The sequence below is a fragment of the Mustelus asterias genome, chromosome 8, assembly GCF_964213995.1.
Source record: "Mustelus asterias chromosome 8, sMusAst1.hap1.1, whole genome shotgun sequence".
NCBI classification, from domain to species: Eukaryota; Metazoa; Chordata; class Chondrichthyes; order Carcharhiniformes; family Triakidae; genus Mustelus; species Mustelus asterias.
The window spans coordinates 62,333,451-62,352,266 of record NC_135808.1 but is presented as its reverse complement, the minus strand read 5'-3'; the positions used below and the strand labels follow the sequence as shown (position 1 = coordinate 62,352,266).

Here is an 18,816-nt window from a genome sequence, read left to right as displayed (position 1 = left end):
AATCTTTGTATCATCAGCAAACTTGCTGATCCAATTTACCACATTATCATCCAGATCATTGATATAGATGACAAACAACAATGGACCCAACACTGATCCCTGCGGCACACCACTAGTCACAGGCCCCCACTCAGAGAAGCAATCCTCCACAACCACTCTCTGGCTTCTTCCATTGAGCCAGTGTCTAATCCAATTTACTACCTCCCCATGTATACCCAGCGACTGAACCTTCCTAACTAACCTCCCATGAGGGACCTTGTCAAAGGCCTTGCTGAAATCCAGGTAGACAACATCCACCGCCTTCCCTTCATCCACTTTCCTGGTAACCTCCTCGAAAAACTCAAATAGATTGGTCAAACATGACCTACCACGCACAAAGCCATGTTGACTCTCCCTAATAAGTCCCTGTCTATCCAAATATTTGTAGATCCTATCCCTTATCACACCTTCCAATAACTTGCCCACCACCGACATCAAACTTACTGGCCTATAATTTCCCGGATTTCTTTTGGAACCTTTTTTAAACAACGGAACAACATGAGCCACCCTCCAATCATCCGGCACCTCCCCCGTGAATACTGACATTTTAAATATGTCTGCCAGGGCCCCTGCAAGTTCAACACTAGCTTCCCTCAAGGTCCGTGGGAATACCCTGTCCGGTCCTGGGGATTTATCCACCACTTGTGCACCACAAGATCCCACAGCAGCGATGAGAAAATGACCAGATCATTTGTTTTAGTAATGTAGGTCAAGGAGAACTCCACTGCACTTCCTCGAATATTGCCATGGGATCTGCTGCGTTTGCTGCTGGCAAGTTCTTGTATCCATATGAATGACATGACAATCTCAGCCAGATTTATACAACATTATAAAAAAAACCTCTTTGCAAGTGGTGCCAAAGTCCAAAGATGTGCAGGTTAGGTTGATTGACACTAAGGGGCAATTTACCATAGCCAGTGGGACTAGCAGGGTAAATACGTGGGGATGGAGGTTGGGTGGGATTGTGGTCAGTGCAGACTCGATGGGCCGAATGGCCTCCTTCTTCACTGTAGGAATTCTATGGTCTATGCCTTATTTATAGGTCCAATATTTCCTACAACCTTAGCTTGCTGGCAGCTAGGACTTAATGCTCTTCAGGCAAAAACGCGGTCTCTCCAAAAGGAAGGAAAATTCATTCTCTCCCCCACCCGCTGGGAAATCTTGATATCTACCAAATATTATTGAGCACAGTTGAGTAATCTGCAGTCAGTGAGGATGTACTGGCCTCTGAATTGAGCTAGTTGTGTGAAAGCGCCTCTCAAGGAAAGCACCCAGTGATGTGAAATTAGGAGTATCAAAAATACCATGTATGTGGAGGTATCTACCCAGTTCACTCTACTTTTGAGCAGAGATAAGAAGATATCTTGGTTAGAAATATTTCAAAAGTCATCACTTGATAAAGTACAGTTTACCAGAGTTTGGAGAGTGATGTTCCCTAGTTACTCTGCCACCAATAAGGGGGACTGACTATCACAGGACAGAACCTACCTGTTCCAGGGCAGAAATTTGGCCAGTTTCCCTCCTTACCCAACATCCCCTTCAACCTTCATCCGAGGTCATCCAATATGCCAGGACAAAGAAACAGTAAATTCTGACCTTCCCCATCCATTTTCAGACAGGCGCAAGAGGTTCACCTAATTTTGATTAATTTGTCAAGGTTAAGCATCAAATTAATTCTAGTGTACGAAAGCGGTTTCTCAAACAGCAGTGGAACATTATTGGGGAGACAGATCATGTTTTGCTTCGTTGGGAAATAGGATTTAGATAGAAATGTGCTAAAGCTGGGGTAGGCCTTACTTTATAACAAAATATGACCAGAATTGTATGTTTGTAAGTGATCCATAAGGAACAGTGTTTATCCCAAATACGGGTAACTGACACTCCAAGTTATTCATAAGTCAAAGGCTTCTTTAAGTATAAAGAGCTAATAAAGCGAGGGAAAAGAAAAAGCATTGCACTCCTGTGTCCTACATAGACCATGTTTTCATTCCATCATTTCTCTCCGTGCTACATTTAGCCCCGGATCAAGCAGACGCAAACCTAGTTTTCCATTTCCGCCAACGGAACCTGGATTTGAAGTAGAGATACATGGAGAGCAGACACAGAGAGGACAGGAAGTACAGCAGAATGCACAAGCTGATATCCGTGCGCGAGAGGTTCATCCCCAGCAGATGCAGCCAATTCTTCCTCTTGCCCTCGGCTATAGCTACAAGGTGCCCATTCCCAATCCCTCGCTTCTGCAGCCTCGACTGGAGCACAGCATAGTCAAGTGACTCAGAGTCATCAATGGACTGCAGGTGCATCTGTAGCCTGTAGACCCCATCATTCACCAGGCTGCCTCTCCTGTTTTCAGCATTCTCCTTCAAAGCTTGCCTTCCGTATTGCTCATTCACAAACAAGTCTAAATCCACAATATCTTCTTCTTCTCCCCTGCGAACGTGCCTCCTCCTAATGAATGTCCTCCTTTGACTCGCATCCCTTCTAATCCCTTGAATGGCTATGGAGATGTCCCGCTGTTCCTCATTTGTTACTGGTGCTTGCTCATTTCTTCTTTCTCTCTCAGCCTCTTCAATGCCTCTATCTCTTTCACCTTCTTCCAGGCCAACTTCCTGTTGTTCCTGCTGGGTTCTTTCCTTCGGGTTCTGTTTCTTCAGTAGTTCCTGCAACCCCTCCAGGTAACTGTAGTCCATGTTCTGTGGAGAATAATGCACCTTGAGAAATTTCAGCACCTCATCCGTAACCCACAGGTGCGCTCCATTGACTACACTGTGACATTCTACACACATGTCCGAAGGTGGCCACTGCAGCTTTGGGAATCTTGGATCCTCACTTTGTGCACCTGAGGGGACAGAATGAGAAAGAGTCAACTGAATATACAATGTAAAATTCAGAGGCTACAATGTTGCAGGCTGGTACTGTCAAATATGATGTGGAGATGCCGGCGTTGGACTGGGGTAAACACAGTAAGAAGTTTAACAACACCAGGTTAAAGTCCAACAGGTTTATTTGGTAGCAAAAGCCACACAAGCTTTCGGAGCTCTAAGCCCCTTCTTCAGGTGAGTGGGAATTCTGTTCACAAACAGAGCTTATAAAGACACAGACTCAATTTACATGAATAATGGTTGGAATGCGAATACTTACAACTAATCAAGTCTTTAAGAAACAAAACATTGTTTTTAAGAAACCCATTGTTTTGTTTCTTAAAGACTTGATTAGTTGTAAGTATTCGCATTCCAACCATTATTCATGTAAATTGAGTCTGTGTCTTTATAAGCTCTGTTTGTGAACAGAATTCCCACTCACCTGAAGAAGGGGCTTAGAGCTCCGAAAGCTTGTGTGGCTTTTGCTACCAAATAAACCTGTTGGACTTTAACCTGGTGTTGTTAAACTTCTTACACTGTCAAATATATCAACATCATGGTTAGACAACATTGAGTATTGTTTGGAGTTCTGCTTCTCCATACTGCAAAAAAAAATATTCGCGCTTTGGGAAAACTAAAACTAAAAATTATAAAGATGTCACCAGCATTGAGAGCATCAGGAAACACAGAAGAGGCTGCTGTAACACTTCCCTCTGGAAAAAGACTAAGAAAATACCTAACAGAAGTTTACAAACTATGATCATGTTCGATTATGTGTACTTTTACATAGAGAGTGGTGTGAATGTAATGTGGTTGAAGCCAATAGTATTGACAGAATAAGGGGAGGGACTACAGTGATAAAGGGACAGGCTAAGATGAGGCAACAGGCTAGTGTGTACGGCAAACACTGACACGGTCCAGTTGGGCCGCATGGCCTGCCTCTGTGCTGTAGATTTAGTAATTCTATCCAAGAACTCAGGCTCCCTGGTTCGCCTAGGGTTGGTCTCAAATATAGCCAGGGTTGACGGAATAAATGGTCTCCCTCCATTGCTCAACTTTAAATGGACTTTGATCAGTTGGGTGCCAAGTGGGCTTCCGTCTCACACCACAAGACTTATGCTGAGAGCTGTATCCAATACGTACTGCAGTCTTCCCGAACCTCAACCCCTTGTCGCTGGGGCATGTCCTTTAAATAGCTATGAACTTAATTGAACTGATTGCTGATCTGTTGAATCACCCTCCCCTTCTCCCATCTATCCACCCCTTCTCTTTTAATGTGCCGGTCAAGGTCCATGATCAACGCCAACCCTGAGATATTTCCCATTCTCTTAAAGAGTGACTTACCCACAACCAATGGCGGCTGCTGATCGGAAAGAGAAATCGTGAACTTGAGTTTATACAGTGCCTTTCTCAACAGCACAAAACTCCACGGCGCTTTATAGCCGATGAAGTACTTTTGAAGTGTAATCACTGTTGTAATGTGGGAAAGGTAGCTGTGGTGCACAGCAAGCTCCCACAAATTGCAGTACTGGGGTGGATATACCTGCAAAGGAGCTGGGAGAACCACTCCTGGCTTCACATACAGGCAAGTATTTTTTCAATGATGTCTGGATTTGGCTTACCTGTTGGTAGCTAGCACAGCACAAATTATGTTAAAATTCCTCTCTATAAAAGGCTGGATATCAGTCTTAAAGTTAACAACCCAGGAATAAAAATGCAGGAACAGATGGTTTTGAAAGGTATAGTTTCTAAGAATATGTTATTAGAGAGTCTTTAGGCCCCTTCGACAGCACCTTCCAAACCCACGGCCGCTACCATCTAGAAGGACAAGGGCAGCAGATACCCGAGACACCACCACCTAGAATTTCCCAACCGAGCCCCACACCATCCTGAGTTGGAAACATATCGCCATTACTTCACTGTCACTGGATCAAAATACAGGAATTCCCTAACAGCACTGTGGGTGTACGTACAACTCATGGACTGCAGCGGTCCATTAGGACAGCTCACCACCACCTTCTTGAGGGCAATTAGGGAAGAGCAGTTAAACACTGGCCTAGCCAGTGATGCCCACAATCTCATAAAAAATGCTATTAAAGCAGATAAAAATAACCAATTTTATTAAAATTGGAATTTTATTCACATAAAATGGATTCACCAATGCATGGAGATAAAGTATAAGTGGTATGGGTGTGAAGCAGGATTTAAAGTGTCAAAACCCATAGTAAAAGTGGAATTGCTGCGAAGTGTGAAGTGGCAACCTTCTTCATTTCCCATTTAATATCAGAGATGCCAAGGGGGTGATTCTCCTTTCCCGCCGTGCTAATATTTTAGCATAGCAGGCCGGGAGAATCGCGCGTTGGCCGATTCACAGGATCCCCACGAGCATTCGCGCCGCGCTTGTGTCTCCCAGGCCTGGATATCCGGCGGTATCTGCGCAGTGCCGGAAATTGGCTGGGAGGCGGGGTTAGCATTTAAATAGTATTTTACATACGATTTAAACGCTATTAATGGGCCCGGGACTGAATTCTCCAGGCCAGCTAGCATCTCCCAACCCGCCAGGAGTATTTCACTCCAGCGGTGTTCAGGCTAACTCTCCACTTTTGGGAACTGGCGGGATGACCCTGCTAGAGTGAAGGGGGGGCTGTGCCCCCTGGGAATGGACACCCTGGCAGTGCCAGCCTGTGCACCCTGGCACTGCCCAAGGGGCAAAGAGTCCATGCCCAGGGGGCACCTTGGCACTGTCCATCACACATAGGGCAGTGCCAATGGGGTGGGGCCAAGGAACGATCAGTGGGGGCCCCGCTTCCACTCTCATTGCGATTGATGGGAGCTGGAGAGTGGCCAGCGATTGGGGCAGGCAGTCAGTCGGGGGGGGGGGGGGGGAGGGGGAGGCCATGATCGGGCTGTGGGGGGACAGCACTATGGGAGGCTGACAGTTCGGGGTCACATGCGCAGAGGCCCGCTGGCTTCAGCCTCTCCAGTGTGAATAGGCCCCACCCCATGAAATTTAATGATATTCATGCTGGTGGCCTCTGCAGTGCACAGAGTGCGAGAGACTCTAGTGTGAGAGACTCTAGTGTGAACTCCCACTGAAAAAACCAGCGTGAATTACTCCAGTTTTCATGTGATGTCGACACTTAGAACTTTTTTGGGAGAATTCCACCCCAAATGTCCCATTAGCTCTTGAACAATATTGGAATAACCTGATATTTGGATGGCATTGAAACATACAGGTTTTTGGATCACATATGCCAGTTGAAGTGATGGCAAGGGGCTGGCAGTCGATCTGGTAGAGTGCCCACTCTGTAAGTGGATACCAGACTCAAAAGCGGTGTTCCAATATCATGATGTCTTCCTCACCAAAACAGGATACACCACTGTGCCATCATACTCTGTCCCTTGCTGCAATACCTTTTGAGGGAAGCGGAGGTCTCTGCCCGGGTGAATCCTGTCACCAGTCCCCAAGTTAAACATTTTAGAAATTGATCAAGCCCTTTGTCAGTCAATATATTTGGATTACCATAACATCCGATGGTGCAGACAGAGGGACAAGTAGACAATGCAGCGACAGCTGACCCTCACGGTAATGTGGCGCTTGGGACATTGCCAGATAACAAGCTGTAGTGATGGACTCAGGGATAGTGAGTCTGCTGAGACTTTGGAGCTCAACTGTTCTGAGCCCCTTGATGGATGGCTGAACAGTTAAAAGCTCTACTGCTAACAAGGCAAATTGACTGGACACTTCATTAATGGGTTACCAGCCTGGACAGCAAGCCACGAGTTTCCAATCACACAGGCCACTTGACTGCTTGTTCATCTAAGCCATCTGCTGCTTACAACTCCACAATACTTTGGACTTTCAACAAAAGGCTCTGTGGTTTCCGACTATTGTATAGAATCCGTCGCAGCTCCTAGCATTTAAAAGACCAGTGTTTTCAGCAGTAGGTCTTGTCAATGAAAGCTTGTATTATTAATGCAGCAAATGCGCAAACATAGAATTAAGTATATGTTATATCACAGAGACAGGCTATTTGTTCCAACCAGTCTGTGTCAGCATTTGTGAGCAAATATTCCTAAACACAATTATTCACACTGTTCCCATGTCCCTATACTCTTTACCCCTCTTACTGAATCTAACCTTCAAAACTGACACAGTTTCTGCTTTAGTCACAAGCCTGGCAGCAAATTGCCCTTTAATTTCCCTGGATACCATGCACAGCGAGTGTCCCTTGGCTTGGCAGCACCCACGCACCTTTAGCTGGCATTACATGAGATTGGGTACTTGCTCAAATCCCAGTTGTGGCTCAATGGATAACATTTTGTTCACTAGAAGACTGTGGGTTGAAGTCATACTCCAGAGAAGGACAGGATCTCAGGCTGACACTGTAGTAAGAGAGTGCTGCACCGTCTGAGGTGTAGGGCAGGATTTCCCAGCCATGCATGCCCCAATACCGGAAATTCCTGCCCGAGGTCAACAAGACCTTTCAATGGTCTGCCAAATTTTCTGTCCCGCCTGCTACGATTCCCGCAGTGGGTGGGACAGAAAAATTGCACCCACAGTCTTTTGTAGGAGCAGTTAAATTGAAGTCCTGTCTGACCTTTCATGTAGATGGTAGTATCTTAAAGGAGGCAGGGGGGGCCCTCCGCCCTCCCTGATGTCCTGCTCGAATATTTATCCTACAACCAACATCACTAAGACAAATCACCCAGTCTGATCACATTACTGCTAGTAGAAGCTTGCTGTGTGCAAATTGGCTGCAGCGCTTCCCAATATCACAACAGTGGCTACACTTTGGGGAGGCAGTGGTGTAGTGGTATTGTCACTGGACTCGTAACCCAAAGACCTGTAACCCAAAGCAACGCCTGGGGACCCGGGTTCAAATCTCACCACAGCAGATGGTGAAATTTGGTTTCAATGAAAAATATAACTTGTGACACTAATAAATAAACTTTTTTAAAAAGTGCTTCATTGGTTCTAAAGCTCTTTGGGATATCTTGACATCAGTGGAAGGTGGTATATGAATGTAACTTTTCACAATAATTTTTGAACTTTATTGCATCAATCCACCTTGAGGTAGGTTGGAACTACCTGCAGCAACTCATCCCACTCCCATCAGACAACATTAATTCTAGCTCACGACTAATTACAGATTGGGGTCCTGAAATTCCGTCAGTCTCCTGCCATAACTTCCCCTTCAAATTCTAGTTTGTAACAGGGGGGAGCCCCACTAAAATTTCTTGGCCTGTGTCTTACACAATTGAGCAGTCAGTACATGTTAATGTAAATGTATATGTGTGCATGTGTATATATATGTGCGTGTGTGTATGTATATATATATATATGTGCATATATGTGTGAGTGCACTAATGTTGATATGTGTGTATATAAATATATGTGTGCATATATATCCATAATACATATCGGTGTGTGTTTATATATGTGTATGGGCATTATTAAAACATGCAACAGGAATAATGGCAAATGGGAAATTCATTGTGGCACTCAGAAGTGTAAAATTCCCTCTTAAAACAATGCAATTCCCATTTTATTCAGTTGTAACTTCCTCATGAATTTTGCTAATGCTCATGAATAAATCCATTACCCTGTGGGACCCACATTTCCACTCTCTGATAAACAGTCCTATTCCATTTACTAATACACATGATGTCCTATATCCATTCCTTGCACGCCAGAGTCTTTAATCCAGCCCTCTTTCCTTTACAAAGGGACAAGGGTACAGCTGCTCCCTTCTCTCCAGAGTCTAATACACCCTTCACGACACTGGATGTCTTGCATCACTCCCTTGGTCCCTGGCCAAACGAACCCTTTCACGGGCACAAGTCTTTTGCATTTAACAGGGATTAATAATAGACACAGCCAACCTGCTCCAACTGGAATTGCTGGAGCAAGGTGCAGTTGCAGCTGGAGTCTGAGAGCCAAGAGACTGCAAGTCCCAGCGATGCATTTGAATAATCAATGCAAATGCGATGGGTCATGGTTCTTTGCCGACTGACAAGCCATTGCATTTAGCCCATCAGCTGCATTGACAGGTTACCTTCAAAGTAAAGTTCATGATCTCTTTGGGCAGTTGCTTGCTTTTCAAGGGCATGACCTCTCTATTCCCCGCAGGTCCTTGAAACTAAGTCTCCTTGGGCCTAGTATGCTGGACAGGACTTCAAGAGAAAGGCTGGGATGGAGGGGAAGTCATTTTAACCTAACCGGCCTGTTGGAAGCACTGATTTTACTTGGGGTTGAGGTACCATGATTATGTGTGTGTGTGTGTGTCTTTCTGTGTGTATGTGTATGCTTCTGTGTTCATGTGCATGTGTCAGTGTGTTTGCATTTGTGTGCTTGTGTTTGTGGCTGTGTGTCTGCATTTGTGCATGTCTGCATATGTGTGTGTGTCTGTACACGTGGACCTGTGTGTGTGTTTGCATTTGTGTGTGTGCCTGTCTGTTTTTGTGTGTGTGTTTCTGTCTGTGTCTGTGTGTGTGCGTGCGCGTATGTGTCTGTTTTGGGATTTCGACAGCATTGAGCTTTGCTGTGAGCATCAGACAGCTAATACCCAAAGCGCAGTCTGATAGTATATAGAGTTACGCAAGATACAAGGGACAGAAACATTTGGCCCAACATTACATCTGGCGGTTATGCTTCATGAAAGCCTCCTTCCACCTTTTCTTATTTAAATCTTTCATTGTAACCATCTATTCCCTTCTTCCTCACATGCTTGTCTAGGTTTCCCTTAAACACATCTGTGGTAGTGATTCCCACATTCACAGCACTCTGAAATTCCATATTGAATATTTTAGTGACAATCTTACATTGTTATGTTAAGGATGGTCACCTGGCTGAAGTACAGTCGGAAGGTGATGGTGGAGTTCCGTCCCTTCACAAGAGGGGACATGTGGGGAAAATTACTCCCGGGACATGAATAAGCAAGTAAAGCTTGACATGATTTACCCCTCGGTGGGCAGTTTTGCCTTCTTTAGGTCTTTCTATTGCCTCATTGTCCAGCCATAAGGGAGAGAATGAGTTTCATAGAAACCCTACAGCGCAGGAGGAGGCCATTCGGCCCATCGAGACTGCACCGACAACAATCCCACCGAGGCCTTATCCCCGTAACCCACATATTTACCCTGCTAATCCCTCTATCCTGCACATCCCAGGACACTAAGGGGCAATTCAGCACGGCCAATGCACCTAACCCACACATCTTTGGACTGTGGGAGGAAATCGGAGCCCCCGGAGGAAACCCACGCAGACAGAGGGAGAATGTGCAAACTCTACACAGACATGTCCAGGCCTTTGGCGCAGGATGGGGTAGAGAGGGCGTGGAGGTTGGGGAAGAGCAGCCCCAATAGCCTTTTCCTCCCACTGAATTAAAGCACTGCCCTGCCACTTCTGCCACCCATATCACCACAAGAACGGCAGGTGACTATTCAGCCCCTTAGAATTCTCAGAAAAAGCTATCGATCTTAATCTGGAAATTTTCAATTAACCTTCCCAGCCATCTACCCCCCCCCCACCTCACCCCAATCCCCCCATACCGACCACCCTCGCACCGTGACCTCTCCCCCAAGCCTCACTTTTTTTTTGGGGGGGGGGGTCAGAGAGAGAGAGAGAGAGTTCCAGACTTTCACGAGCTTTCGTGTGAGCAAGTGCTTCAAGACACCACCCCAGAATGGCCCAGCTGTAATTCGAAGATCATGCCCCCTTCTTTTTTCCCTGGACTCCCTTACCATCAAGGAAATGGTTTTGACAGAATTCACACGGCGGACAGGATGGCAAACGTGTGGCACCACCTACCAATCACTAAAAGCCCGGCACTGGCAATGACCTCTCACCAAGAGCATTTATTTTGTTAACATGTTGCAAATGAGACTGGACAAGTTCGAGTCCTCGGGAAATAAGAGAACACCAGGAATATTTAATTACGCTCTGCTGTACTTGACCTCCTCTGTACTGTGACCCTGACTGAACACGTCAATGAAAGGCGTCAGTCACTTTCAATCCCATCACGTGCTGCCTGAGGGAGCTGGATAGGAACAAGAACAAAACTCTGCACCGATCTTTGACTTATTTAATTTACCAGCTGACACCTCTGACAAAGATTTAGCACAATAGTATCAGCTTAAGAGGTTGGTAAGAGAGTGTTGATTCATCGTATTAGCAGTCACAGGTCCAACTGGTACCCCCACCTATCCCCTTCAACCCCACACATCTGAGGTGTGGCTTCAGGTAAAGATGACGCAATCAGGCAGGAGGACAGGAAAGGACGGCCACTGCAACAGGACGAGACGCGGGATTAAAAAAAAAAATTCAGTTACGGGATGCGGATGTTGCTGGTTAGGCCAACATTTATTGCCCATCCCCAACTGGCCTGGAAATCATATTGAGGGGGTTTCACTTGGTCATCCAGGGCATCAAGTAAGATATGAAGGGGCAAGAGTATTCATGTTGGCCAGAGTGATTGGAATCAGCTCTCTTTTCTCCGCACCATTTCAGATTCAATTGGTTTCCAAATGCACCTCTATTTTTGTCCTATTGCTATGTTTACTCGTCCTCTGCCTCGGGTGGCATTGTGTGTTGGTGGGGGAAAGAGGGCGCATGGTGGGCTGGTAGTCATAGACTGTATTTGGGGGAACTGGAGAGAGGAAGGAAAGGCCATTGCTGGGAGATGTCGCATGGAGGACACACAATATGAAGGTGACCAACCTCACTGAATATCAGAATGGGGAGCATAGAAACTAGCGAGGATACTGAACACCTCGTATTTGTTCCCCAGTCAATGGGGAGTCAATAGATTCTGGTTAACAAAAATCTATCAATGTCATTTAAAACTGATTTTGCATCAATTGTTGTTTGCGGAGGGGAGCTGCAAACTTTAACTCTCACTTGTTGAATTCTTTCCTGATTTCACAAGTCTGGCTCTCATTATTAGGCTAAGCACCCTAGTCCCAGCCTACTCAAGCAGCTGAAATAGTTTCTCTACATCAATCCTCTCCGTTCCCCTTCCATACCTTGAAAACCTCAATCACGTCACCCCCCCTTAATCTTCTGAATTCCCAGGAATACATCTCCGGTTTGTGAAATGTTTCCTGGTAATTTGACCTGCGATGGTTAGCTATCATTCTGGGCTGTCTGTCTGTGTCTCTGTAAATAAACAGGCTGATACAGGAGCGAATAGACCTTCACTTTCTGAAATGGCTTGTAAACGACAATAGAGAAAGCTTTTTTTCAGATGTATAAGCTTCTTTTGGCAAAAGATTTGAATTACAGCTCAGTCAGTCAAGTGGAACAGTTTTACATCAACTCTATGTAAACTGTTTCATTCGGTGTGTAATCCGCTGTCTATTTAGTTCCTGAAGTGAAAGGATTGAGAACAGCTCCCTCAGGACACTATACGGGCCAATAAAACCCTCAAAGATCCCAACTGTCATTAGTGACTTTGAAAAGAGAGGGGGACAAATTAATTGTACTGACACTTTACAAATGGTAGGATTTCATGCTTCGTTGACCCTGAAGGATTGGAGTTAAACGGCACGCTTCCAACACCCCCCCCCCCAGGGAGAGGCCACTTCTACATGCCACATTCAGCAGCCACCTCTCCCCTCTTCCGAACACAAAGCTCAGGCAGGCTGCAGGAGATGCACGGCAGCCTGGGTCGAGATTGGTGCCACCGGCCTCAATAACACTTCAGTGATCCAAAAGGAGCTCAAGTCATCCACTTGCAACAGAAAAACTGAGCAGCAGCATTAACCCTTGCTGCTTGCAGTAAGAGCAAACATTTTAACACTTTACCAAGAGAATATCACATTCTATATAGGGGTAGTAACAGCACTGTATACAGGGGCAGTAACAGTGCCAGCAATGCCCATTCACGACTGCACTGTGTACAGGGGCAGTAACAGTGCCAGCAATGCCCTCTCCCGACTGCACTGTGTACAGGGGCAGTAACAGTGCCAGCAATGCCCTCTCCCGACTGCACTGCGTACAGGGGCAGTAACAGTGCCAGCAATGCCCATTCACGACTGCACTGTATACAGGGGCAGTAACAGTGCCAGCAATGCCCTCTCCCGACTGCACTGTGTACAGGGGCAGTAACAGTGCCAGCAATGCCCATTCACGACTGCACTGCGTACAGGGGCAGTAACAGTGCCAGCAATGCCCTCTCCCGACTGCACTGTGTACAGGGGCAGTAACAGTGCCAGCAATGCCCATTCACGACTGCACTGCGTACAGGGGCAGTAACAGTGCCAGCAATGCCCTCTCCCGACTGCACTGTGTACAGGGGCAGTAACAGTGCCAGCAATGCCCATTCACGACTGCACTGCGTACAGGGGCAGTAACAGTGCCAGCAATGCCCTCTCCCGACTGCACTGCGTACAGGGGCAGTAACAGTGCCAGCAATGCCCTCTCCCGACTGCACTGCGTACAGGGGCAGTAACAGTGCCAGCAATGCCCATTCACGACTGCACTGTGTACAGGGGCAGTAACAGTGCCAGCAATGCCCATTCACGACTGCACTGTGTACAGGGGCAGTAACAGTGCCAGCAATGCCCTCTCCCGACTGCACTGTGTACAGGGGCAGTAACAGTGCCAGCAATGCCCTCTCCCGACTGCACTGCGTACAGGGGCAGTAACAGTGCCAGCAATGCCCTCTCCCGACTGCACTGCGTACAGGGGCAGTAACAGTGCCAGCAATGCCCATTCACGACTGCACTGTGTACAGGGGCAGTAACAGTGCCAGCAATGCCCTCTCCCGACTGCACTGTGTACAGGGGCAGTAACAGTGCCAGCAATGCCCTCTCCCGACTGCACTGCATACAGGGGCAGTAACAGTGCCAGCAATGCCCTCTCCCGACTGCACTGCATACAGGGGCAGTAACAGTGCCAGCAATGCCCTCTCCCGACTGCACTGCGTACAGGGGCAGTAACAGTGCCAGCAATGCCCTATGCTGACAAATATTCGTGACAATTGATTATAACAACGTTTATTTACATGACAGTTGGGATTCAAGCAAAAAATAAATGACTGCTTACTAACTAAGTACTACTCCTTCTGAGAGGGTGCCGCCCAGGGAAGGTGCCGCCCAGGGAACGCACCATGCCGAGAGAGCGCCATGCCGAGGGTGCGCTGCACAGTCAGAGGTGCCATTTTTCAGATGCGTCACTAAATGGAGGACCGAACTGCCCTCTCAAATGAATGTAACAGATCCCATGACATTATCTTCCAGAAGAGCAGTTCAGTTCTCTACATTATCTCAGCTAATATTTTTATCTCAAGTAACATCGCCTGAAACAAATTCCTGTTTGAGGGGCCTTGCTATGCTGCAATTGGCAAGTGTTACGCATTTTGAGACAATTGGACGTTCCGACATACACAGATACACACACGCACATTGCGTCAAGCCTCTGTGCCCTCACCTGCCAGCCTGTTGTTGACCTCATTGTGCTGAGACCACAGCCACAAGATGGCCTCATTGAGGCTGTTGATCTGATCCATGGATTTCTCTGCCATTTTTTCGAAACAGGTGGCGCACTCCCGGCAGCCAAAGAAATGCTTGACATATTGCCTCAAGGTGTTAAGGACTTCCTGGGGGTCAGTCTGAACTGCTGAGGGAAAATAGAGGAAGAGAAAAATAGGTCAGGGTAAAGGCCCAGCAATGGCTCCCCTTATCTCCCACTGCCCTGCGCTGGGCATTGGCATCACCAAGATGCCAAGGGTCAATAGCCTCCTTTGCTAGGGTTCACCAGCCATTCACATGTGAGATTAGCCAGACAGTGATAGGAGGCTAATCTTGGCTCAAAACCAAACCCACAACCATTTCCAGTCGTAGTCACTGGGAGGACATGGGAAGACAATCATGGTAGGTTTCCCAAACCTACTTTCCCAGGACGTTAAACTCAACTCTAATGCCCCACTGCTGCCCTGACTGAGAATACCTAACTTGGTGGATCCTGGAAACTGAATGTGGGAAGCGACTGCTGTTTAATTTTCAGCACTCACTGGGAAGCAGATTTACTGATGAATGCACTGGTGGAAGTCTCAAGGACATAGATCAGCTGAAGAACCCGTTCCCTGTTTCATTTACCACTGATGTAACATATACCGTATCTATACCATGTTCACTCAGTGAGTATCTATTGCCTTACCCCTGCTGTGACCTATTCACAGGCAGCTCTCAATGTCAAGTCACCTTTGGAGACCTTAGAATTAATAAAAGGAGGGGCAGAGCGGGAAATAGAAAAGCGCAAGAGTTTCCCAACAGACCAATAAGGTGGGGGAGCAGAAGGCGGCCATTTGGCTCATCAAGTCTGTTCTGCCATTGAATGAGATCGTGACTGAACTGAGTATCTTCAACTTTCCTGCCTTATCCTCAGAACCATGGGTTCGCTGACTGATAAAAATTCTGTCTATCTCAGTCTTGAACATACTTAGCGACCCAGCCTCTGCCGTAAAGAATTCCACAGATTCTCTATCTGCGGAGGGAGGCAGTGGTGTAGTGGTAGTGTCACTGGACTAATAATCCAGAGAGCCAGGGTAATGCTCTGGGGACCCACATTTGAACCTCACCATGGCAGATGGTGAAAACTGAATTTTAAAAACCCATCTGGTTCACTAATGTCCTTTAGGAAAGCAAATCTGCCATCCTTAAGTGGTCGGCCTAACCTGATTCCAGAACCATAGCAATGTGGTTGGCTCTTAAATACCTTCTGGACATGGTCAATTAGGAATGGGCAACAAATGCTGGCTTAGCCAGTAATGCCCTCTGACTGTAAACAAATACAAAAAGAAGAAATTCCTCTCATCTCTGTCTTCAATGGGTGATTCCTGACTCTGGGATTATGCTGTTTGGTCCAAGACTTTCCCAACAAAGGAAACAGCCTCTCATCATCTACCCTGTCAAGCCCATTGAGAATCCTATACGTCTCAATAAAGCCGCCTCTCATTCTTCAAAACACCAATGAGTTCAGGCCCAAACTACTCAACCTTTGTTGGGATAAGGACTGGCAATGAGAGTGCAGAGTGAGATTTCTTAGCCAGAACAAATCCAGGGGGCACTCAGGGGCGGAGGGTTTGGGTGAGTGAGGGCGGAGGGTTTGGGTGAGTGAGGGCGGAGGGTTTGGGTGAGTGAGGGGAGGAGGGTTTGGGTGAGTGAGGGGGAGTGTTTGGGTGAGTGAGGGCGGAGGGTTTGGGTGAGTGAGGGGGGAGGCTTTGGGTGAGTGAGGGCAGAGGGTTTGGGTGAGTGAGGGGGGGGAGGGTTTGGGTGAGTGAGGGCGGAGGGTTTAGGTGATTGAGGGCGGAGGGTTTGGGTGAGTGAGGGCGGAGGGTTTGGGTGAGTGAGGGCGGAGGGTTTGGGTGAGTGAGGGCGGAGGGTTTGGGTGAGTGAGGGGAGAGGTTTGGGTGAGGAAAGGGGGAGAGTTTAGGTGAGGGAGGAGGGAGGGTTTGGGTCACTATGTGGATGGTGCGGGCGCAGGGTTCGGGCGCAGCGTTCGGGCGGAGGGTTCGGGCGGAGGGTTCGGGCGGAGGGTTCGGGCGGAGGGTTCGGGCGGAGGGTTCGGGCGGAGGGTTCGGGCGGAGGGTTTGGGCGAGTGAGGGCGCAGCGTTCGGGCGGAGGGGTCAGGCGTAGCGCTCGGGCGGAGGGTTCGGGCGGAGGGTTCGGGCGAGTGAGGGCGCAGCGTTCGGGTGGAGGGGTCGGGCGCAGCGTTCGGGCGCAGCGTTCGGGCGACTGAGGGCGCAGCGTTCGGGCGAGTGAGGATGCAGCGTTCGGGCGAGTGAGGGCGCAGGGTTCGGGCGAGTGAGGGCGGAGGGGTTTGGGTCACTATGTGAAGGGTTTGAGTGAGTGAGGGCAGAAGGTTTGGGTGAGTGAGGGCGGAGCGTTTGGGTGCGGAAGGGGGGAGAGTTTAAATGAGGGAGGAGGGAGGATTTGGGTGAGGGAGGGGGGAAGATTTGGGTGAGTGAGGAGGAAGGTTTGGGTCACGATGTGGAGGCTTTGGGTCAGAGAGAGCAGAGGGGTTTGGGTCACTATGTGAAGGGTGTGGGTGAGGCTGAGGGTTTGAGTGAGGGAGGGTGGAGGGTTTGTGTGTGTGAGGCCAGATGGGTTTGGGTCATTATGTGAAGGGTTTGTGTGAGTGAGGGCGGAGGGTTTGACTAAGTGAGGGCGGAGGGTTTGACTGAGTGAAGGCAGAGGGTGTGGGTGAGGGAGGGCAGAGGCTTTGGGTGAGTGAGGGCGGAGGGTTTGGGTGAGTGAAGGCGGAGGGTTTGGGTGAGTGAGGGCGGAGGCTTTGGGTGATTGAGGGCGGAGGCTTTGGGTGAGTGAGGGCGGAGGCTTTGGGTGAGTGAGGGCGGAGAGTTTGGGTGATTGAGGGCGGAGGGTTTGGGTGAGTGAGGGCGGAGGGTTTGGGTGAGTGAGGGCGGAGGGTTTGGGTGATTGAGGGCGGAGGGTTTGGGTGATTGAGGGCGGAGGGTTTGGGTGAGTGAGGGCGGAGGGTTTGGGTGATTGAGGGCGGAGGGTTTGGGTGAGTGAGGGCGGAGGGTTTGGGTGATTGAGGGCGGAGGGTTTGGGTGATTGAGGGCAGAGGGTTTGGGTGATTGAGGGCGGAGGGTTTGGGTGATTGAGGGCGGAGGGTTTGGGTGAGTGAGGGCAGAGGCTTTGGGTGAGTGAGGGCGGAGGGTTTGGGTGATTGAGGGCGGAGGGTTTGGGTGATTGAGGGCGGAGGGTTTGGGTGAGTGAGGGCGGAGGGTTTGGGTGATTGAGGGCGGAGGGTTTGGGTGAGTGAGGGCGGAGGGTTTGGGTGATTGAGGGCGGAGGGTTTGGGTGATTGAGGGCAGAGGGTTTGGGTGATTGAGGGCGGAGGGTTTGGGTGATTGAGGGCAGAGGGTTTGGGTGATTGAGGGCGGAGGGTTTGGGTGAGTGAAGGCGGAGGGTTTGGGTGAGTGAGGGCGGAGGGTTTGGGTGAGTGAGGGCGGAGGGTTTGGGTGAGTGAGGGCAGGGGGTTTGGGTGAGTGAGGGCGGAGGGTTTGGGTGAGTGAGGGCAGAGGCTTTGGGTGAGTGAGGGCAGAGGGTTTGGGGGATTGAGGGCAGAGGGTTTGGGTGAGTGAGGGGGGAGGCTTTGGGTGAGTGAGGGCAGAGGGTTTGGGTGAGTGAGGGGGGGGAGGGTTTGGGTGAGTGAGGGCGGAGGGTTTAGGTGATTGAGGGCGGAGGGTTTGGGTGAGTGAGGGCGGAGGGTTTGGGTGAGTGAGGGCGGAGGGTTTGGGTGAGTGAGGGCGGAGGGTTTGGGTGAGTGAGGGGAGAGGTTTGAGTGAGGAAAGGGGGAGAGTTTAGGTGAGGGAGGAGGGAGGGTTTGGGTCACTATGTGGATGGTTCGGGCGCAGGGTTCGGGCGCAGGGTTCGGGCGCAGGGTTCGGGCGCAGGGTTCGGGCGCAGGGTTCGGGCCGAGCGTTCGGGCCGAGCGTTCGGGCCGAGCGTTCGGGCGCAGCGTTCGGGCGCAGCGTTCGGGCGCAGCGTTCGGGCGGAGGGTTCGGGCGGAGGGTTCGGGCGGAGGGTTCGGGCGGAGGGTTCGGGCGGAGGGTTCGGGCGGAGGGTTCGGGCGGAGGGTTCGGGCGGAGGGTTCGGGCGGAGGGTTCGGGCGGAGGGTTCGGGCGGAGGGTTCGGGCGGAGGGTTCGGGCGGAGGGTTCGGGCGGAGGGTTCGGGCGGAGGGTTCGGGCGGAGGGTTCGGGCGGAGGGTTCGGGCGGAGGGTTCGGGCGGAGGGTTCGGGCGGAGGGTTTGGGCGGAGGGTTTGGGCGAGTGAGGGCGCAGCGTTCGGGCGGAGGGGTCAGGCGCAGCGCTCGGGCGGAGGGTTCGGGCGGAGGGTTCGGGCGGAGGGTTCGGGCGGAGGGTTCGGGCGAGTGAGGGCGCAGCGTTCG

At 49.5% G+C, this 18,816-nt stretch overlaps 1 protein-coding gene across 2 annotated transcripts in view; it reads right to left on the bottom strand.

Moving 5' to 3' along the window:
* Positions 1-2,004: 2,004 nt before the first annotated feature.
* The window catches only part of qsox1 (quiescin Q6 sulfhydryl oxidase 1), a 114,592-nt gene continuing 97,780 nt past the window's right edge, over positions 2,005-18,816 (bottom strand). The window contains exons 11-12 of one of the 2 annotated variants that reach the window (XM_078218058.1): positions 14,332-14,517; positions 2,005-2,878 (exon numbers count right to left, since the gene is read on the bottom strand). In XM_078218058.1, the coding sequence (XP_078074184.1) occupies positions 2,064-2,878; positions 14,332-14,517 (1,001 nt within the window). In that variant the 3' untranslated portion in view covers positions 2,005-2,063. Of the gene's footprint in view, positions 2,879-14,331; positions 14,521-18,816 lie in introns of both variants that reach the window. The other variant, XM_078218057.1, reaches the window with a different exon arrangement.